The 23180-nt window shown below is 48.6% G+C and overlaps 1 protein-coding gene across 1 annotated transcript; it reads left to right on the forward strand.

The window, feature by feature from the left end:
- The first annotated feature begins 5368 nt into the window (after positions 1-5368).
- On the forward strand, positions 5369-22933 carry LOC144945883 (transmembrane protein 161B-like). Its single transcript, XM_078874498.1, has 13 exons — positions 5369-5571; positions 8402-8505; positions 10475-10561; positions 11930-12024; positions 13061-13217; positions 13826-13977; positions 14444-14504; positions 15287-15430; positions 15834-15950; positions 16629-16719; positions 17646-17729; positions 19081-19177; positions 19897-22933. The coding sequence occupies exons 1-13, from the start codon at positions 5569-5571 to the stop codon at positions 20220-20222; spliced, it is 1518 nt and encodes a 505-aa protein (XP_078730624.1). The 5' UTR covers positions 5369-5568; the 3' UTR covers positions 20223-22933.
- Positions 22934-23180: the final 247 nt, after the last annotated feature.

The raw sequence follows: 23180 nt of genomic DNA on the forward strand, positions 1-23180 counted from the left end.
CCATCAAAACAATCACCTTGATTTCCACTGACTAACCTAATTAGGTGTGCAATGTGCATTCAGAAATATGGTTTAATTGTGGCGGAGGAGCGGGGCACATACACAACCGTTGCATCTCTGACCATCATTCGCGAGTGGTCTTTGCGGGGACCACCACTGGTCCACGCAACGAAGGTTTGGGGGCCACTGATTCTCAAACGTTCACCATTCACACGCTCGCCAATTCGGCGACAGAGAGTTATGCAGCCGACGGTCGTTTTGCTGGTGGTGGCACCTCCCCATTACAGAATGCAGACTCGAGCAATGCGTCCGTCTATTATTCATGCACACACAACCACACACGCGCGCACACACAAACACGCCCGTGCGTGTGTGTGTGTGTGCGCGTCGTCTGTATTATGCAAGGAGGTGGCGAATATTGTCAAGGCCGTTGAGAAAAAGGAGGCATGGGGGTAAAGGATGGGGCGGGTGGTGGGGGGTGATGGTGGGGAGGGGTGGAGTTGGTGGGAGGGGGGTGGCCGGGTTAAGCTCCAGGGATTGAGGGGGGCATCGTGGTGGCGTGGGAAGGCTGAGCGTGCCAGTGCCGGAGCCTCTCATCCCAACGTAACCTTTGTGCGAGGAGGGGACGTGTTGGTGGGGTGGGGGGGGACAGGGGTCAGACTGGTGGGGGCATTGGCCCAGGGGTGGAGATGGCAGCCGCACTGTGGCTAGACAGGCAGCACAATAGCTGGCCCCGCCGTGACCAATGGAATTCAGGTGAAGATGGAATTCGTGTTTGGCTTCGTTTCGTATCTTGCTTGCTTGCTTTTTCGCCAGCTTTACCACGTGTGTCTCCACCGTGGCTGTATCTCCCAATTTGACGGTCTCCCAGGACGCTGCTATATCTCCCGTGGGTCGGGTGGCCCACGCATGTGCTGCGTGTGGTTGTGTTCATCGCAAGCAATTTGAGAACACTCATCGCAAGCAATTTAAGAACATTGTGCTATGCGTTATCATCATCATCGTTATCGGCGATGATCAGTCCGCTGCTAGATAAGCGCCTTGCCAAGCCAAGGCTATCTCTCATGAGCCTGCGATGTAATAATCCAACTAGCGCCTGCACGCAAACTGATTTAATCGCTCCATCTCCACAGCTGACATCCTCTGGGGACGCGTTTCACTCTCGACCCTTCTCTAGCTAAATGCCCTGTCCAAACCCACAAACTGTTTTAACCGTCAAAACCATGCATTTAATCGGTATGTTTGACCTACTAATTACGATACTGCCACTGATTCACCCACGGAAGCCTCATGGAGTCTTAAAAATATTTGTTTTCAGGATGGTTGAATATTATTGGGATGTTTGGCCAGCTGATGAAAAATGTTGGCTTTCGATCGCATCCAGACGCCGCAAAACGGCAGTTGTCCACCAATAGGCTATGATCAACTTATGAGTGTCAATTATTCAAATCTGGTCCAAGTCTGTCATGTTTCTCAAATGCACCACGGTGGCGAGATGTGAACTACCTCGCCTGGTTTACAGGAGGTCGTGGGTTCGATCCCGACTCTGACACCTGTATATCTGGAGTTTTCGTGTCTCTCCCCGTGGTCGCATGGATTATTCTCCAGGTCTATGCGTTATCATAGACCCTCCACATTTAGAAACACACGTTTAGAGTGTTTGGCTGCTATCAATGTCCACATGATAAGCCACTTCGTTGAGCTATCATTTGTGGCCAGGTCGCTTCTGAAAAAGAGCTACGTAGCTCAGTGGGCCTTACCTGGTAAAATAAAAAAATGTAGTTTAGTTTAATAGTGTACATATAAATGGAACACAGGGTTGATCCATTTATAGATACCACACTGGTTTATCATGACTCTTCATTTGTTTCTTCTCAACAGGTGATTGAGTGTTGTGACGGAGACGGCTCTGACTCTCACAGGGGAGACTGTTGATAGATTTAAGGAGTGCATTGAGATTGGTGCGAGACGGGTAGAGGCTTCGGGATAAAACGAAGTTTTCGCTTCAAATTCTGCACAGTATGGAGTGGGGTGTCTATAAATGGATCTACATGTTTCACCATAATCGTGAGCAGAAAGGTTAAGAATAATCCTTTGATTTGATATAATTTAATATTAATGTTATGTTTGTTAATAAGTTGATCTCTTTCTATTTTTTTTTTACCATTTTTGCAGTATCAAAAAAAACATGTCAGCTCATTCGCAATGACAATTGTCAAGCATTGGGCCTGGCCTGACATTCAGCCTTGCTGTATCGGTTTAATGACAATAATCGTGGCATGAAACTACCACGTGGCCAAACCCAAAATCAATTACAGCTCGGTCCAAGAGTAGTAAGCCGGCTTCAAAACAAATGGCTATGGAAGTAGTAATTGGTCTAGAAGGCTGCTACTCAGGCCTGTGGAAGACATGTGCTGCCTTTATTGTTCTGTGTTGTGACTCGTGATGAACGCCCTTGCCTGCGTCGGCTGCGTCTCGCCTCTCTCACATTGCCACCACGCGTGTGAACATCGCTACTGCATTCTAGAGTTGAAGCATTCGTGACTGCAAGGATGCATACTCTTTGTTTTTTTTCGGTAAAGTCTCGTAGGTAAAAATTGTAATAAAATAAATGAAAAACAATTAAATTAAATCACGACGTTTCGGGCACAACGCAAGTTCAAGTTCATGTATTAGGTATAGCCCTGTGAGCCATTCGGCTCTTGAATCGGTTGCAACCGCAACTAACAAAAAACAAAAACATGAACAAGAAAACATCTTAAAGTGACTATGTGACTAAGTGCAAACAGAAAATCCAAGAAAAGACAGCAAAATGTTGCAGAAAAAACACCGTACACCAACACTGTGTGCAAAAATCCCAGTGGGATGCAAGTCAAACAACAACAACAACCACAAGCGTCCTTCTTCATGTGACACACTTAAGTGGTTGTGCTTTCGCTACGTTGTCCCCACCTGAAGAAGGACGCTTGTGTTGCGCCCGAAACGTCGTGATTGAATTTAGTTGTTTTTCATTTATTTAAAAAAAAATTTACCTACGTGACTTTTTGCCGAAAAAACCAAAGAGTATTGCTCCTGCAGTTAAAGTAGTGCACAAAACTCGCCGTCGAGTCCACGGCGAGCACATGGACGAGGTCACAAACACGACGTCCTTGCTCAAATACGCATCGAGGCATTTGGCTTCTTATCTCCCATAATAGAGGGTTTTTTGGGTTAAATGTGTCGTTAAACCCGACACCACCCGACACAGCCAATTAGTAAGGTTTGTCACGCAAACAGAATATGCCAATTCGTTACCAGTACAGCAACACCGGTGTGTTAGAGAGCCAAGCCACAACGTTTACAATTTGAGTACGACGTTTTTCCAGTAATTACAGCTAGCTTCATCAGGCGGACAACCAGATTTGTGGAATGTTGTGGAGTCCGTGGATAAGACGACCACTGCTGACCACTCGTTCGTGGAAACTCAATCTCGTCGACATTGGATGGCCTTGAGTTAATCAACAACAACAAGCAGGACTTGAACTCGCAACCCTCCAATTAAAAGTCGCTCGCTCCAACGCAGAAGCACATCGCATGGCATTAAAAAAATATATTAAATGGTGCGAACCCATTGTTAAAATGTTTCTCTTCAGCAGGTTGGAGACCTGGCTCAAGATAAATAGTGGTACAGCGATTAGTGGCGTTGTGAACAATTTACACGCGTGACACTGCAGCTATAGCTATTTACGTTGTGAATGGCGTTGTGAACAAGTGACACGGTTGATGTTGACCCTATTGCCAATGTTAATAGTCACCCTTGTGAATAGTGCCATCGTGAATGGTGGCACGCTCAATTGACACTATTGACAAAATAGAAATACTTTCGCTGTGAATAGTGACGCTAATAGTGACACACTCTAGTGACCTTGTTAATAGTTACGCTGTGAATAGTGGCACACTGAAGCGACTGGTAGGAACCACCTGGTTCCACCAGCCTACAGGGGATTATTGTGTCCGTCCGTCTATCGTGCATCCAAAAATGGAAGGGGTGGGGCTGGGTGGAGAGGGGAGGGTGGGGAGGGGCTGGGTAGGGAGGGTGGGGCTGGGTGGGGGGTGGGAGGGGTGGGGCTGGGTGGGGTGGGGCTGGTCACCCCGTGGTGCCCTGATAAAACTCAACGTTTAACCTACTCACGCCGGCTTGTGCCCGCCCTCACAGTCGGGCATCTTTGTGGAATACACCACGCCGCCGTTGACCCTGGCCATTGACCGAGCAACCCGACGTTCCTACCAGCTCCCTCCGCAGGAATGTGTTAATACTTACACTGTGAATAGTGGCACACTGCAGTGAGCCTGTGCATAGTAACACTGTCAGTAGTGACGCTGTAAAGTGACATTGTACATTCACCGCCACGTGGGCAGTAGGGGGCTCCAGAGATACGTGTGTCTGTGATGTCTTTGATGTGCCAGCGATTGTTCAGTGACATGCCAGTGATGTGTCTGCAATGTGTCTGTGATGGGTAAATTATGTGCCAGTGATGTGCTGGTGATATTCCAGTAATTTTCTAATGATGTACCAGTGATGTGCCAGTAATAGGCTCCTGAGCTGCTAATGATCTGCCAGCGATGTGCTAGTCATGTGCCAATGATGTGCCAGTGATGTGCCAATTATATGCCAGTGACCTGATATCGATGTGCTAAGTTATATTTCAGCGATTTTCCAATGATGTGCCAGTGATGTGCCAATGTCAGCCACGTCAGCTCCGCCCACTCGCGCAATCCCCGCCTACTTTTTCATAACCACGCCCACTAAATTATAGCACTGTACACTACTACTGTACGATATACCTTGTGGAAATTAACATGTTGATGAAATTAACATGATGTTCATTTACTGTAGGATTAAATATATTAATGTAATACAGTATAACAAACTGAGATATATATACTGCAGCAGGTGGATGACATGCAGCAGATAAATGTAAATTTCAACGTGATCCCAATACTTGAGACAATAATATTAAAATAAAATATTGAAATAACATTAACTAATATGCTCAATGGAAACTACAATGATGATGGTGTTTAACTTAAAAAAAATTGTAATCAGTATAATTTCTGTACGAGAAGTATATATTTTAATCAGGCACTTCAGCCAGCTTTGCGAACAGCCCCGCGGCAGTGGCTGGGGGGGGGTGGGGCGAGAGAAGCGTGAACCGGGGGTCCTACGCTCCCCGCGCGACCTCCAACTTACAATTCCCAACACGTATCAGCAAATGCGGCTCTCCCATTGGCGCGGGCGGACGGCACGCGGTGACCGGCGGACCAATGGCGCCGGGGAACCGGGCCGCTCCGCGCCTATGCGTGGTGGGAATTGTGGTTCAGTGTTGAAGCCCCAAGGGACAGGTGGAGGAGGGAGGACGCGGGGAGAGCGGCGCTGGGCACGGGGAGATCGGCACGGGGAGAGTGGCACGGGGAGAGCGACACGGGGAGATCGACACTGGGCACGTGGAGATCGACGCTGGGCACGTGGAGATCGACGCTGGGCACGGGGAGATCGACGCTGGGCACGGGAACGCTTGCAAAGAGATCATGGTGAGAGCAGTCAGTCAGTAGCTGCAGCAGTAGCAGCAGCAGCAGGGTTAGACTGGCAGCTGTCTCCCTCCTTGTGAGTGTCGGGGTGCGTGTGTGTGTAGGTGCAGCGGTGAATGTATTGGGGTGGGGGGATAGCGTAGGTCAATGAATGGCCGTGTGTGGCGTGTGCCGATGTATGGTGATAATCGTGATATGTTGAGGTGTGTGGATGTGTTGGGGTGCGTGTAGGTGAATGTCTGGGCGATGTGAAGTTGTGTGGCGTAGCGGAGTCGGTTTCCGTGGGACTGTCGATGTGACGATGAATGGGAGATGTTGTGTGAAGGTGAAAGTAGGGGGCAATGTTTGACAGTGGAGGTCAATGTATGGGTGTGTCTTTGTGTGTGTCGGTGTATGTGTGTGTCGGGGTACGGGCATCTGTGTAGGGGTGTGTGTGGATATGTGTCGGTCAATGTATGGGAGGACGTCAATGTGTGTAGCCGAGTCGGAGTCAATGTATGAGGGTGGTATTGTGAAGGGGGGGTTTGGGGGTGTGTATGGGTGAAAGTGATTGGGGTGTGTGTGAAATGTGTAAGTATGGGGGAATGCGTGATTTGCGTAGGTCAGTGTTACGGATGTGTGTGTTATTGCACGAGGTTTGTCTGCAGCAAAATAGGAGTGTGTTTAAGTAATTGTTTGGGCATGTATGTGTGTAGCTATGCAGAGGTGTAGCTGTGTAATTCGACAAGTAAATGGGGATGTGTATGTAGGTCCACGTGCATTAGGCGTGCAATGCGGGGGGGGGGGGGGTGTTGGAAGTTCCGGCCTGAATAGATCCCTGCCATCAGCACTTGGCCCAACATCATGTGTGAGTGGGGGTGTGTGTTTTAGGTGCAAGGGTGTGTGTGGGTGTGTGTAAATATATGTAAGTCATTGGCTGCCTGGAAGTTTATTTCTATGTTTAGCTCTTTATATATACATGTAATGCCTGTTCTGTACATGAATGTATATATGTATTATATGAGTGGTATTGCCCGTGTTCAGCTCCTGTGTTTAACTTAGTGGCCACTGCACGTCCGCGTGGTTGTGCAGTGTCATTCGACTCGCTGTGTGCACCTTGAGTGACGGTGCCAGCGTGTGCCAGCGTGTGCGTGATGACTGCAACGTTGATTTATGTTGCGCTGAACTTTCTATCTTAATATCCTTGTGTACAGGTGCCAACACCCAAATACAAAACACTCCTTTGGGTGGAATGCAAAATCTCATTGCTTGAAAATAATTTAGCTGTTCCCAGTTTAAAAACAACATAGTTATACTCTTGAAATGGGGTGGATTGGTCGCACAGTCATTGGTGCACTTGGCTATGAATCCGGTGACCCAGGTTCGATTCCCATCTTACACTTTCCGCACCTCCGATGAGCACGGTTGGCTGTGCACGCTGCGAAAGAAGTTCAACATGAATGCATACACACACATGTAACATTGGTGGCGAGTGATGTCCTGTCCTCCCCCTCTTCAATGGCCCGCATGGTGAAGTAAAGAGTCAATAAGCCTCCACGGCCGACATGGCATAGCGAGGCCTTCTTCAACCATTTGGTGGATTGGAAATGGAGACAATTTATTTTACTCTGAACATTTTTAGGCGACCGCATTGTTAGTGGTGTACAAACGCGTCGAACTAAAACTGACCACGTTTTGCCGTTTATGCGATTTAACACGGCCTTATAACCAAATATATCAATGTGGATAGGATTTTGGGCAATGTTTCTCTGCAGAAGGGTAATTGCCTATAATTATTCTCATTTAAGAATAATATTGGAGGAACATTTATATATGTGTTCACAAAAGTTTTATAGTAATATGTAATCGGTGAAAAATATTGTCTTTATTGATCCTGGTTCCAAAGAGCTCCTGTTTAAAATTCCACGTCTGCTTTGCAAAATCACGTGGTGTCTTTTGCTGCGCTGTCCCCTTCGATCGTGTGTGGTTGGGGTGCTTTCAATAGGTTCTCACTAACAAACACTTACTCTGATACGTAGGCCAGTATCACGTGACGATGCTGATCGCATTGTACACGTGCCTGGTTGACCAAAGCGTAACGTTGTGATGTAACTTTCACACTTTCAGCAGTCACGTGTAATTGATCGAAACTATTCCTTCTCGTTTATTATTGATACAAAAAAATTTGTCCCCAATTTGCCTGTCAAAGAGTAGGCGGTGAAGTCTTCACAGAAACTTCGTAAACGTCAAGAGGGAGAAGGTTAAGAAACACCCTCGCTGAATCTCCTAACATTTTGCTGAAACTGCAGATTGTAATCACGCCCCTGGAAGCCCGTATAAGGGTTTGTTTCCATAGTTGTGTTTTTGGAAGGGCGAAGGTAAAAGCCACCGTTGTTATATGTGTTTCTGGGTTTGTAAGGTGCGGGCGGGATCGTGTGGCAGGGTGAGTTGAACTGGTTCACGCTGGTCTCAGAGGGGAGTGGGATTTTCTTGTTTTTTGTGACATAATAGTACAGCGTTAGTGAGGAGATCATCTACAGGTAGTAGGGGGCACAATGAATCGGGTGCTACGGCAAACCGAGTTCGGTTCCTGGCCATGGATGGCACCAGCGACGATTGGTGTCTGAACCTATCCTGAGCCTACCCTAGGTCAACTGAGCCTCAAATGAGTGCCTGTGCTGTGTATTAACATCAGCACGTGGGGAGACAATGTTGGTGGGACCTGGTGCTAGACACACTATCTCCTCGTGTGCTGTGCGCAGACCTTAACAAGTGCTCCTCAAAACAGCGCTTGCCCGAGCCAATCGGTATGGCTAAACCAAGGAATCTGTGCGCGTGCGTGTGTGTGGTGCAGGGTGTGATAGGTGTGCAGCTCGTGTTGAGCATGGTGGTGGCAAGCCTCCTGCAAAAGTTCTCCCCCCACTTCTCATTTGCCCGATGGTTGCTCTGCAATGGCAGGTGAGAATCGCCGACCGCCTTCCCCATCCTCCCTTCCCACCCCCCCCGTGGCCCATCCTCTTCGCTTCCCCAACTCTTGCCGCAGTAATGAGAGAACCGCCCACCTCCGATGTCAAAGCGACACGCGTAGGCAACGCTTTTACCGCGAGGAAAGTTGGAGCGGACTCAAGCAGGATGCACCCGGCAGGAAAATAAACCGAGGGGCGGCATCCACACATTTTGCAACGCTCGTGAAGCGAGATGCATTGGCGTTGCCGCACGAGACCAGAGGGCATTGAGAAGCTCCTCGAGCCAGGCTAGCAGTGGATTGAGAATGGCTACAAGAGGTGAAGATACTCGATGGGTGCTGGGCAAATGTGCCCCCCCCGATGTTCGCTTTGCTCACGCTTGCAGATTCCAGGCAAGAAGTTGGCAGCTGTGGTGAGCGGCACAAACTGTCAGCAGACACATGCCACCAGGTGCTGGTTATGCAGCGCTCATGAGGGGGACCCCGTAAAAATCCTCGGAAGTTCTTGCGGTGGCTGCTCGTTTTTGAAAGGAAAAATAAATTGTCCGTCCATTTTCGTCACGGTCGTTAACGCGGCTATGTAATCTGCAGCAGCGCTTGTGTGTGCGTCTTCGTAGTTGCTTTGCTGAATATTAAACATCGTTTTGGATGGGGGGGGGGGGGGTGTGTGTCGGTGTTGGCCGTCGCGTATTTTTTGTTGTTTTGTGCTGGCGTGTAATGAACTTCGATTTGTCGTCCATCGAACTCCTGTTCTCGTGCACACACGCATTCAATGTGAGAGATCCACAAAAAGTAGCAAACCCTATACGGTGCGTACAGAATCACACCCGGCTCATGTTTGGCCTGGTACACGATCTCTAGCTTCTCACGTGCTCATCATCAACTGTAATAGAAGAATAGCGAGTAGTGGTAGGGTGCCACTCAATTTCAGTTTTCCTGGAATCGCACCCTTGCAATTTGTTACGTTTGCTGCTACGCTTGAAAATGTCATTCAAATTTGATAATATTTACAGGTTTGCTCAGGGATCCCCTCCACATCTTATCTGCATCTATGCCTATACCATCACTACGTATTGACTGGAATTCATGTTCAAACTCTTTTGAGTGTGCAGCAAATATTTTGTCTTACACTTACCCTTATCTTAACTATTAATCAGCTAATCCCCCCCCACTCCTTGGCTCCCCCCCCCCCTCTTACCCTATATAATCACTGTTCTCTAAACAGCTCTCTTTATTCATTACAGTAATTGTGCTGTGGCGGTTCCACCTGAAGACGGAGGCTTGTGTTGCTTCCGAAACGTCGTGATTTAATTTAGTTGTTTTGATTTTTAATTTAATTTATTTAACTTGTCATTTAATTTCGTTTTCATTTTTTATTATTTTTTACCTTACGTGACTTTACCGAAAAAACCAAAGAGTAGAAATATTTAGATATTGCATTTAAACTCCCAGTGCTAAATCCAGGAGGCGTAACCTTGACTAATAGCAAACTTGAAATTCGAGTGGCACCCTCGTCGGTAGCTTGTTTAAAAGTAATGTTATTACTCTGTGCGCACCCGTGGCCAAATCAAGCTGAACGTGATCAATATAATCAGGATCTCAGAAACCAAGAGGGATTAAGCCTGGATGTTGTGCTTGGATGAGTGACCACCCCGTGCAGCAATTTGATGTAGGCTGCTGCAGGGCTAACATGGTGGGCAGCAGAGAGCAGTGCCACAACATCTGTTGTTGCACTGAACTTTCTATGCTTCCTCCCTTGCTAACTCGCATTCACCAGCATGGTGAAGTATGGTCAAACGACCCGCACAGCTTGCATGGTGTGGGTAGGCCCTCCGCCAACAGTGGAGTGACAAATTGGACATGCGCACGTGTACATGTATTGTTTGTACGTGCTGTGGGTGTCCTGCTATTACAACTGTTCCATTCCTTCTTGCACACACACACATGTGCACACACGTGCAGCCTGGTGCGTTACCGACACCCTTCAGACGAGGAGCTGATGAATTTGGCCGGGAAGCAAGTGCCCAAGGGAAAGTTCAAGAAGGACAGGTACGGAGAGAGTGTGTGTGCGCGCGTGGGTTTTTGTGTGGGTTTGTGGGAAGCGGCAGTGTAGTGTTCAGCGCTCTGCGCTACGAACCCGGCGACCCGGGTTCCATTCCCCCAGTGACGATTATCTGAACCGGTCCTGGGCCCTCCCCTAGGTCGACTTAGTACCTGATGCGGTGTGTAAGCATCGCCACTGGGTGGACAAGGGCAGCTGGGCGTGGTGCTGGCCACCCATCCCCTCGTGTGCCGTGCTGCCCTTCGTAGGTGCTAATCGTTAACAGCACTTGCCCCAACAGTCTGTTCATGCTATTAGCGGGATGGGGGGGGGGGGGGAAATCGTTATCTTTGTGAATTTGTTACTGCAACCCATTGGATGGATTCTTCTATCCAATATACCTCTGGTGGCTTCGGATCTTGTGCTTCTGTGCCAGGTCAAGACAATGCCCCGTTTTTTTAAATGTCTTTTTTCCCCATATATATATCTCGTTTGTGTGCATCCTCACTCCCTGTGGTGCACAATGGTGTGTTCGGCATCTTGTGATGCTCTCAAATTCGGATTGGGGCCAGAGAACCTCTTTCCTTATGGTAGGCTCAATGGGACTTTCAGATGATCCGATAACGGCACGAATAGTAACGTCTCTGTCGACGGAGTATAAAGAGTCCCTTGCAGCGACGGAAGAGACTGAGCGTGCTTCACTTAAAACCCCGGTTTCATTGGAAGGAGAAAAATATATCCCACTAGTACCCAATTAGTGCAGATAAGATGCAAACGTTCAGAGGTGGTAAGCCTTATGTGGTCACTGACCATCTGAAATGAAATCTCATAGGTTCCCCACCTCTGCCATGAGGCTAAACGTGGGACATTTGTTTAGTGTGTGCTTGTCTGTATATATGTGTGTGTGTATCTTCTTGGTTCTTTCGGTAAAGTCACGTAGAAGGGAAGTAATAAAATAATAAAAATAAAACATAATAAAAAGAATTCTCACAACGTTTCGGCCACAACGCAAGCAGCCGTCCTCAGATTCATCATTCAGACGCTGTCTCCCCGACAGACCTGGTCTTCACCTGAGGACGGCTGCTTGCGTTGTGGCCGAAACGTCATGAGAATTATTTTATTATGTTTTATTTTTATTATTTTATTACTTCCCTTCTACGTGACTTTACCGAAAGAACCAAGAAGATGAATCTCTGCAGTCACGAAAGCTTTAAATCGAAAAGTGTGTGTGTATGTTTACACCTCACAGCCACAATGACGAATCGTGGCTGTTGATGTTGTGCATTTTCCACAACACCCCCGTCAGTGTAAACAGGAGATGTTTGTCTTGTGTGTGTGTATGCCGCGTGTTGCTGTGTGTGTTTACACACGTGCAGGAAGGAGAATGGGACTGCCGGGAAGCCAGCAACGGTGCCCAAGGACATTGAGCTGCAGCTGGAAACGAAACCCGTGTCTCCTATGGACGCACTGGGTGAGACCAAATAAACACAAATGTTCTCCGTGCAGCCATGCAGACTCAAGGGACACGTGCTGTGAGCAAGCACCTGTTAAAGTCAACCGTAAGGGGAGCGTGTGTGTGTGGCCAGGTTCACATCTGGCCAACTCGCGCACTGCACCAGGTGCTCATTGTTGAGGCTCGGTTGCCCGGGCCAAGTTAAAGCTACCCCCTTGTTGCTCGTGCTGTGCACCGCCAGACGTTTTAACGCGGGTTGCCATGATTATTGCACACACGCGCACACGCAGGCAGATATCGCTCTCAGCTGACGTTAGTCATGACCGAGATTGTAATGGGTGTGCTCACCACCGTGTTCTAACCACTGGTCCCCATACACACACATTATACAAATTATTGTTCATTAGCCATTTAACAGGCTGGTGGAGCAAGAGCTGTTTTTTTTGTGAGTATCTATTGAATCTGGCACGGTGCTAGCAACATTCCTGGCTGTGCACGTACTTGCACATGCACATGTACTAACACACCCACACGTACTCACATACCCACACGTACTCGCACACCCACACGTATTCACACACCCACACATACTCACACACATGTACTCACACAGCCACACGTACTCACACACCCACACGTACTCGCACACCCACACATACTCACACACGTACTCACACACACGTACTCACACACCCACACGTACTCGCACACCCACACGTATTCACACACCCACACATACTCACACACATGTACTCACACACCCACACATACTCACACACATGTACTCACACAGCCACACGTACTCGCACACCCACACGTATTCACACACCCACACATACTCACACACACGTACTCACACACCCACACGTACTCGCACACCCACACGTATTCACACACCCACACATACTCACACACATGTACTCACACAGCCACACGTACTCACACACCCACACGTACTCGCACCAACTGACCCAGTGTGAGTGGAGAAAGAAGAGTGCATCTAACTAAACACTCTGTCTCCCCCCGCCGCCTGCCACTCTGTTCCCCCGTTCAGTGCTGCACTACTACTCCGAGTACCAGTGGCTGCTGGACTTTGCGGTGCACGCGACCCTCGTCTACGTGCTCACCGAGGCCTACTACACAGTCGCCGCACCGGCCGGCGAGCTCAACCTGGGCCTGGTCTGGTGTCTGCTCAGCCTCGCGTTCTGCCTGTATCCCCACCTATGGCCGACGGCCTCTGCACTGCGGTGGAGTCTTTACGACCGGGATGAGAATTTGGAATCGAGGAGTTCACAGGCTTGGATACTTTATGAAAACGATGGACAGCACCAGAAAATAATCTGCAGCAAGAGAGTAGTGGGGAGGGAGACGGATCTCGTGGTGTTAGCAGGGTAGAAAGATGTCGAGTGCAGGAGGTCGGGCGATTATAGATGTTTTGGTCTTGTGTCGTGGGGATCGCGGGGTCGCAGTTGGCGCCACGGTGGTGAGATGTTAACTACCTCGCCTGGTATACAGGAAGCCGTGGGTTCGATCCCGATCCTAACGCCTGTACATTTGGAGTTTGCATGTTCTGCTTGTGGTTCGTGGATTTTTCCCCGGGTCCTCCAGTTTTCCCTCCACATTTAGATTCAACGCACGTTTCGAGTATTTGGCTGCTATAAATTTCCACACGATAAGCCACTTCGTTGAGCTATCACTTGTTGCCAGATCACTTCTGAAAAAGAGCTGTACGGCTCAGTGGGCCTCACCTGGTAAAATGAAAATGTATTTAATAGTTGAGTTGTAGTTCTTGCGTCTTCCTTGACGGTGGGGGCGGCAGGAAGGTGCTCTTCTCGCTGACGGGGCAGTACTTCGGGGCGGAGGGCGGTGGCGAGCGATCACTGTGCGTCACCTTCGGCTTCTTCTTCTTCGTCAAGGCCATGGGCACGCTGATCGTCAGCGAGCGCTTCCTGGAGTTTGGGCTGGACGAAGGTACACACGCACACACGCACACATACACACGCACACATACACACGCATTCACAACAACAACTTTGACACGTGGTGGTGAGGTTACCACGGGGTTCGTGCTCGTTTAGGTAAAACTCGGAGGCCACCTAAAGTGTTAACGGAAGAGGCGCAGGTGTTATGTCCACTACCAACTTGCTGTATTTTAGCCCCCTGGCACTCTGCTCATTTCGAGTATTGCTCCTTCACCTCCCATTGTTGGAGAACAGCTGCCGCCAACACTGCTTCAACGTCTTGCACGAGCTCCATCGACAGGCTGATGTTGAAATTGGCCAATTATCCTGATTCAAGACCCTCTTTAAAAAGTCTTGAGACTTTCCACACGGATAATTAACGCGGACATTATGGCTATCGTTTCCACACCCAATCCTTGTTTGTCTGTTCCACTTTGCAAGAGGCCTCTGTGAGTGACGTCTTCTACTCCTTGCAGGTTTCACAAACTTCTCGGAAAATGCCATTGGATTTCTGCATCAGCAGGGCCTGGAGTCAGCGTGAGTGCAAAAAAGGGACTTGTGACTTGTATATCTGCATGTTGAACCTCTTTCGTACCATTCGTAGCCAACCGTGCTAATCGGAGATGCGGGGGAAGGACACCAAACTAAACACAAAAAGCAATTCTAAAGAAATGAGTTTAATCTAAATGTAAAAGTGTGTAGCTCCAGTGGCTTCCTAGTATCAGAAGGAAGAGCATTCCAGACGGCCGCAGAAGCGAAGCGCATCTGAAAGTGGGCGATGCAGTGAACTTCCTTGTTCTATGGCGAGACAAATCTTCTGCGAAGAAAACCGGAGTTTGTGTAATGGTCTGGGCCAAAACTCATTAATCAGTCTCCCCTTGTCTCGTCTGCCCTTCTGGCCTTGGGCCCTCGAAAGAAAAAAAAATTCAGTTCTCGTTCTTGACCTTGGCTTCAGGAGGTCTTCGGTCCAGGGACTTTGAAGACTCGGGCCGTGATTCGAACTCGTCGGGTGTAATTTGCCAAAATAACAACCCGCCATACAAACTTCTCAACGTTGATGGGATTGCTCAATTTATCTGCGAAAAAAAATATTGCTTTCTAAGAACTTTATTGTGGGGAGGTTTCGTAGTTCTGTACTGCAACGTGAACTCTGCTCGTTGTCGTTCATCGGCCCGGCCGAGAGCACCGAGGCCACGACTGGCCTTGGCACTGGCTTCTACTTGAAAGGCTTTCAGTCTGAACCTCAGCCTTGCCCTCCTGGGTACTGCCCTTCAATCCAAACCGCTCTCCACCCCCGCCCCTCCCATCCTGCTGCTCAGTGGACCCATTTCCAAGCTGACCTTCAAGGCGGTGCTGGCCGTGTTCTGCGCTGTGATTGGAGCGTTTCTCACCTTCCCCGGACTCCGATTGGCCAAGATGCACCTGGACGCGCTCACCCTCTACGCCCATAAGCCGTTCATGCAGTAAGGGTCTGGAGTCCGGGGGGAATATTGTGGAGTGAAGTCGTTTGAAAGCACGTGTGCATGTTTGTGTGTGTGTGCATGTGTGGAGGGGGAGCAATGTTGTATTGGTGAGTGCATTGTGCTACAAACTGGGACATCTGGGTGAGATTCCTGTCCCCACAGTTAACTCTGTCTCCAGGTCTCTCATCTGTCTCTTGTTTATCTCTCTTTCATCTCAATAACGTTGGTTGCGTCTACATCCGTCTCGTTTCTCTCTTTTCATCTCACTAATGTGGAGCTGTACGTCTTGCTGGACCGTATTGTGGCGGTTCACTTCAAGAATCTTTGCAGGCCACATCTGGATTGTGGGCCACCTGTTGACGAGCCCTGCCTTATGTATTGCCGCCTGCGTGTGTGCACATAGGGCCATGCTGCACCTGAACTTCCTGGCGCCGCTGCTTGTGGCATTGCTGTGGGTGAAGCCCATAGCGCGAGACTACCTCATGAATATGCCCATGGGCCGTGGACAGAGACTGCACCTGTGGGTACCCTCGCCACTCACGCTGTCAATACAACGGTAGCGCGGTCATAATTCTTCGTAGGCGGCACGTGCCGTGGACCCGGTGACTTGACACTCGCGTGACGCTCAACTGAACCTTTTCGGACGTTCACCCCCTTTGCCTAACGCTCGCCACCCATCAATTCGTCGAACTCTCGCCGCTCTAAACAATTTCACTGCGAAACAAATGACGATCGGGCCAACGAAAACCGTCACGGCGAATTCCATCCGTCTCTTTCGTGGCGGACGGCCATCGTGAGCCGGGCTGCAGCGCGAGGAGCCGGGCCCGTGTGAGTGAGCTGGCGCTGTCGTGCAGTACAATAAAATCGGACACCCGACGAAATCGCCAATCAGAGCTCTGAAAGTTGGCGTGATGTGGCCCGAAGGGGCATGGCTTTGCCCGTATTTGGTATTGTGGATCATGAATCGAGGTTAATTGTATTCATTCTACCCAGTCGATCTGGAAGCCAGCTCAAAGTCGAGTGTAATTTGTGGGTTAACCACCGTGTTGATTCATTCCGAATCGATCCATGGATTGAGTAATCCCCACTGGTTGTGACATGCCCCTTTTTTTGAATTGGCTAATATTTGCATGATAGGCGATTCCGTCGCAGTGCGTTTTTTTATCGTTTCACATCGCCCATCTCTTAATTCCACCAGGTTGACGCCCGAGGGCTTTGACTCCGTGCGTCTCTGGGCCGTCGTGCTGCTGTGTGTCCTGCGGTTGCTGCTCACGCGGTCACACCTGCAGGTACCGTGAGTGAAGCCCACCTTCGGAGCGTCTTCGAGATCACGTGGGCCGATTGAGCGTGTCCTCCTCGATTTGGGGCGCCACGGTGGCGAGATATTAACTACCTCGCCTGGTATACAGGAGGGCGTGTCTCTCTACCCGTGTTCTCGTGGATTTTTCTCCGGGTTCTCCGGTTTTTCCCCTCACATTTAGAATCAACATGCATTTAGAGTATTTGGCTGCTATCAATTTCTGCATGATAAGCTACGTCGTTGAGCTATCATCTGTGGCTAGGTCGCTTCTGAAAAATAACTATATAGGTCAGAGGGCCTTACCTAGTAAAATAATAATAGTAAAACATTTGTTATTGGGCATGCCGAATAACGCACGGTACAACAATACCGTAAGCATTGCGTTGTTTTTATACAATTGGCTTGTGATTTTGTGGATTGTGGGATTTTTTAAAATTCCTGTCGGAAATATTTTTTTAAAATCTTTAAATAACGTAAGCTGTAAATGTGCTTGATTTGGTCCTCGTAAAAATATGGTTATTAATTATGGACATGGATATACCACGATAATGTGTCGTTTGCTTGATGGTGAACAACCAATATGGTCAAACAGCCCGGTGTGTAGAGGCCTTCATCCATAATTTTATTGTCAAAGGGCTGATGTTGAAAGCATTTTATGTTTTAATTTGCTGAGACTCATCTCACACTAGGCATATTTGATTATCACTTAAAACTTTAATGGAAACGTCTTGAAGAACAAATACAGCAATAAGGGCACTGATTAACAAAACTTGCAGCGGAGTGGCAATAAAGATAGAAACACAAGTGGACAAAATGCGATCGCATGCCAGAGCGATGGAATTTCATCACTTGAGCGGCTTTTCGTACGCAGCATTGGATTCAGGCTGACACTGGTTGTGGTGGCTGTGTGTGCAGGCTTACCTTGACCTGGCGCGGGAGAGAGTGGACCGGATGAAGCGCGAGGCTGGCCGCATCGGGACACGCGACCTGCAGAAGATGGTGCGTTAGCGAGCATCGCCCCCCTGATTAGGGGGTGGTGGAGCGGGGCGGGGGAGGCGGGGGGCGGGGGGGCAGCTTGGGAGAGTAGCCCTGATCATGAAGTCGTGAAGTGTCAATCTGCTGATGAGACTTTGTACTTTCCAAGCTATGATATTTGCCAGGCATTTGACTGTTTTTCACAGAATATAAATAAAGCTCTTTTTCGATTTAAAGCTTTCGTGACTGCAGGGATTCATCTTCTTGGTTCTTTCGGTAAAGTCACGTAGAAGGGAAGTAATAAAATAATAAAAATAAAGCATAATAAAATAATTCTCACGACGTTTCGGCCACAACGCAAGCAGCCGTCCTCAGGTGAAGACCAGGTCTGTCGGGGAGACAGCGTCATTCAGACGTCATTCAGACGCTGTCTCCCCGACAGACCTGGTCTTCACCTGAGGACGGCTGCTTGCGTTGTGGCCGAAACGTCATAAGAATTATTTTATTATGTTTTATTTTTATTATTTTATTACTTCCCTTCTACGTGACTTTACCGAAAGAACCAAGAAGATAAATGAAGCTATTCATTGTAATCCATTAACAGGCACGATGCAACACGCTTGTCAGTGACTCGGGGCTAGAAGGGAAAACGTGGAGTAGATGACGTCTCTGCAGCCGGCGATGCCATTGCCGAATCCTCGGCATAAAAAAAGGGTCACTGGCCAACACATCACCTGTGATATATTTGTGTTCCTTTTAGGGCAGTGCCAAAGTATCATTAACTTATTTTGCACAGTACGTAGCTAACCGTGCTAATTGGAGGTGCCATTGACGAATGCGAGTTTTTGTTAGTGGTGCTCATGCACCGCCGCCAATTGCACTACCACAATTATAATTTTTATTTGACGGATATCGTGGATTGTTTCGGCCTGGATAAATCTGTTGTTTTAGCAACTAGTTCGTCACCCGTTGACAATAAGCCTGTGACAGATCCTAGGTTTGAGTACTGGCTGGTCAGCCAATACTACTGCCATGACCATAAACAGACCGCCTATTTATAGGGAGTGTCGAGGCGTGTGCAACTCCGTTAACCAACAGCTGCCCGGTTGGGGAATCAGCCCCTTCTTAAAAGACAGGTGGAGCAGCGGAGCAGTTGTTCTTCCTCTCCACTATGAACCTTGCCACCAGAGTTCAATACCCGGCCATGGCTAATATCGGCGGCGAGTGATATCTCAACCAGTTCTTAAAACCCCCCCCCCCATACCCATCCCTTAAAATCCGCACTTGACGACAAGAGTTGGATAAGAGTGGAAAGAAATGAAATAAGGACTACACGGGGGGGCGGGGGTTGCTTTTGTCCTGTTTGTGAACGCAGGTGGCGCGCGTGTTCTACTACCTGTGCGTGATCGCCCTGCAGTACCTGGCGCCACTCGTCCTCTTGCTGAATCTTGTCTTTCTGCTCAAGACCCTTGGTACGTGTGAGCACACACAGCGTATATAGACCTACTACTCTACTTGCTGTGCTGCCTTTTATAGTTACCACCGCCCAGCTCTTCAGTTAAGTATCTTGTGCACGTGACCTCTTCCATCTGTGTGCGATCCACCAACCCAGCTTCAGGCATGCTTTTAATAGTCTGGTTCTAGACTCGTGCAGTTCATGTCAGTGTGTCTTGCACATTTAAGTTTGATTGAACCATTGTCGTTGATTTAGCCAAGCAATGCCGCATTGAGATTCATGGATTATTTAAAAGGGAAACGTGGATAACTTGAGTTTCAAATTGGTCAGGAGATGGCGGTATAGCAAGGGGTTTGTTCGGCTGTACGTGTGGCGCTTAAGGGTGTGTGACCGCATGGTATGTCTGGGTCTTGTCCTGGTATTCCAGTTTCCTCCCACACTGACCAAACATCCCAATACAGGACCGTCCTCAATGAAGTCTTGAATCTCAGTGATACTTTCATGGGTAAATAGAGGCTATTATCATAATAATAAGACTTGTTATTTTGTTGTTGTTGTTGTTGAAATAATTCAGTTCGTGTGGGGTGATATACACGATATCCTTGGGTCTTTAACACCCTTTTCGGAGCACATGATGCGCTATGATCATCCCCATCATCACGACAGGTAACATGGGCTGGACAATTGAATAGCACTTTGAATTCAACATTGGCCTCAAACTTTCCTCGTGCACAGGTGGTCACTCCTGGGTAATTCTCCCGGAATCCTTCACTGCTGCCATCCCCGTGGGCCCCTCCTCCGTACCTGTGGCTGCAACGACCTCGCCGCCACCTCCCATATCCGCGTCGTCATCGGCGGAGGCCCCGTCATCGGAGGGTTTGGTGGACGATGCCGGTGCGGCAGTCACCCAGGTGGCGGTGACGATGCAGAGCTTGCGCGCCGTGTTCGCAGCTCCGCTCTACCGGGGCATCCTCTCCTTCCTCACGTGGTGGACGTGCGCCTGCTGGTTCACCACCAGCCTCTTTGGACTCATGTACCACCAGTATCTGGTGACCGCGTGACCGGCCCCAACCGTTCCCCCCCCCACCCCCACACCTCCAACCATCTTTTGCCACCGCCGGGGCGGTGGCGTCCGTATCAGCGTGCACAGTCTCGACAGCCTCGACTGTCCGGACCGGCTGCCTGTGGTGGACATCGAGCTCGTCATTGTTGAAGTCTTCTGTCTGCTCGTAATGTCTCGTTCTGCCGGTTGTCAGCTGTCGCAGAAGCCTTGCGTTGTTGTAAAATGGGTCGGCCACAATATTATCGCTCGGTTCTACGTGATTTTATTTTTTGTGTCGTCGCCCCTCCACCGCGGCTTGTTGCCCCCCCGCTGTGTTTCCTGCTGATGCTTAACACGTAACGGACTAATGAAGAGCCAAGATGGGAATGTCACGCGCGCGGTCCCCCGTCGTGTGATTTGAGACTCGCTTTATCACCCCGGAAAGTGTTCCGTAAGTGTGAACTGCAGCGGTGGTGGTGGTGATGAAGATGGCAGCGATATGCCTGGTATCGATCGGCACAAGCGCGGCACGTGAAGATGAACATGCGCTTGCCGATGCTGAGAACGATGATAACGCGCTTGCAGATTTTTCAGATTGCAAACGCGTGCGGTCATGTAGCCCCCTCCCATCAATGATCATACGGACTCGAAACCTTGGACGTGCCCGACACTGCAGGTTTTACTGCCGCTATTGGATGAGAGGACGGAAGGACTGATACACCGTCCCCATTCTCCCGTATAGTCCTCTCCTACACACAGTTGTCAAATGTGGAATGCTGTGAATTTGGGGGGAAAACGTGTTTTTGTTCATTTCTGCAGCTGAAAGGGCAAGATTTGAGTTGCATATTCACAGTGACTAACTTAAAGAAACATCCCTCCTTTTGCGCGAGTACGTGTGTTTATCAGTTCACGCCTATACCCGAGTGTTTCACTTTCACGTGCAAGGCTGTGTCGCTAAAATCAATGGGGCAGTGGTGATTAAATGTTTTATTTATTCTTGCTTACATTTCTGGTTTCACACTTTCAACCTTACTTTCGACTCGCGGTCTGATACCTAGGCACGTTCTCTCTTCATACGTTGCTTTGTTTCTGTGAACACACTTTTCAATACTATTGATTTTGGACTTTAAGAAAACTAGAAAAATTATTTTGACAACACTACCTTCATGCTTCGACACACTGCAGTGCTGCATGTCTACCAATATTAAGCGTAACTCAAGATGAGTCTTACATTTCAACAGACATTCTACTTGCCTGTGAACGCTGCATCCACGAACATTTTCACGTCAACCACTCGCTTGATACATTGGATGAAGGAACTGTGCCCGTGTCTTTTGATCGGCCGACCTGGTGAGTTCGTCATGTGCCAGTGAGTGGGGACACTTATAAGTTTTCCATCCCTTCCCTGGTCTGATGCATGAGCGTGTGTTCCTTCTGAACTTTGAGTGCTCGCACTGTGTTCATAATTAATGAAGCAATATCAAGTCTATGCATGGCCAGTGTTGTGTGCGTTTGAATCAAGATCATTATTTCATTTGTTTTATTGTCCTTTTTGCTATAGCAGAGGTGAAGGTGTATTCAAAGGACTTTGTACGATCAGACACCGTCCTATTTCCTGCCTGGTATCACAATAGTCAAGAGATCAATGTTACCATGTCGAGCAGGCTTTGCACTCGTGGTGTAAACATGTATCATTAATCGATTATTATCGATTCCTAACCTCAACACGTTGCATTTTATTGCGTGCGTACGAATCTTACGTGTTTTTTTTTGCTATTTGTATATCGGCTAATGGGGTTGACTGTCATCCTCATCATCCACTCGAAGCACTGAATTCGCCACAATGTAAAAAAAGACTCCTCTTGAATTGAATCGCGGTGCATGCTCATCGACTCGCCAGGGTTGGGGGGTGAATAATTCCACCCCTCTTTTACTGTACACTAATGTCTCGATGTGACCGAGAGCAAGGAAGTTGTGTGCGAGGTGAGTTCCTGCCAATGCTCGAAAAACCATTCGCTGTACCCGCGCGGGAGCCGTGGGGTTTGGGACGGCCACTTGTAAGATTTCCCAACGCTGTGTGAGAATTTTCGTGTGACGGGTCGCACTTGAATTGTGCCAGACACCACCCTGCGTCAAACACTTTCTGTAAAGGGTGGGGGGGGGGGACCCCCGTCAAAGAAAGCAAAAATGTTCGCAAACATTCGGCGGACCTTTCCATCTCTCTCTCTCTTGAGTTGGTGGTCTTGACAAGGCTGAGAGCGTTGTACAACCAAACTGTGGCGGTGACGTGGCACGTACACAAGGCGTGATTTGGGAGTCGTGCCTTTTTTCTGCGATGTTTTGCGGGCAAGATACACTTTTTGGCGTGGTGTCGACATTTTCCTGCCTGTGTTCCCTCGGCGCGGTAACGTGGAGTGACGATTTTTAGGTGGCGCCGTTAAAGAATCGAAGGCGTTTGTCGGTGTTTGTGTTCGGCCGAGATTGCTTGTTACTGATTGAGCGATTTCCACCAATTTTGCACACTCGCGAAAACCGCACACTGCCAATGGATTGTACGAATGGTGTGTCTTGGAAGATGTCCACGAGCATTTTTGTTTTAAGTGTGTGTGTCTAGTGACATGATGGTAATTGAGTTTAGTTTATTTGATGTTCATTTGCCTGCACGGCTTTTAAAATATATATTTGTTTTTGATTTCCTTTGGTGCCAAACATGACTTTTTTTTCTGCCTACTTTGTTGTACGTCGTGTTTTCTAAACAACTCTACTTGATTTTAAATTGCACTTTGTGGCCTTTGAAGGAGAACGAAATATATCCAGTCTATTTAATAGGTTATGTTTCATAGCACGTGAGCAGAGCGGCCAGAGAGAAAGATTTTACAAGAGTTGTCGACTGCACTTTCCACCATGGGGCCGTGGCGATAATTACAATTTTACATGTTTGCTGCTGACCGTGTTTCAATTAGGCGTATGAATAGTC

The sequence above is a fragment of the Lampetra fluviatilis genome, chromosome 39 (genome assembly GCF_964198595.1).
Source record: "Lampetra fluviatilis chromosome 39, kcLamFluv1.1, whole genome shotgun sequence".
Classification (NCBI taxonomy): Eukaryota; Metazoa; Chordata; class Hyperoartia; order Petromyzontiformes; family Petromyzontidae; genus Lampetra; species Lampetra fluviatilis.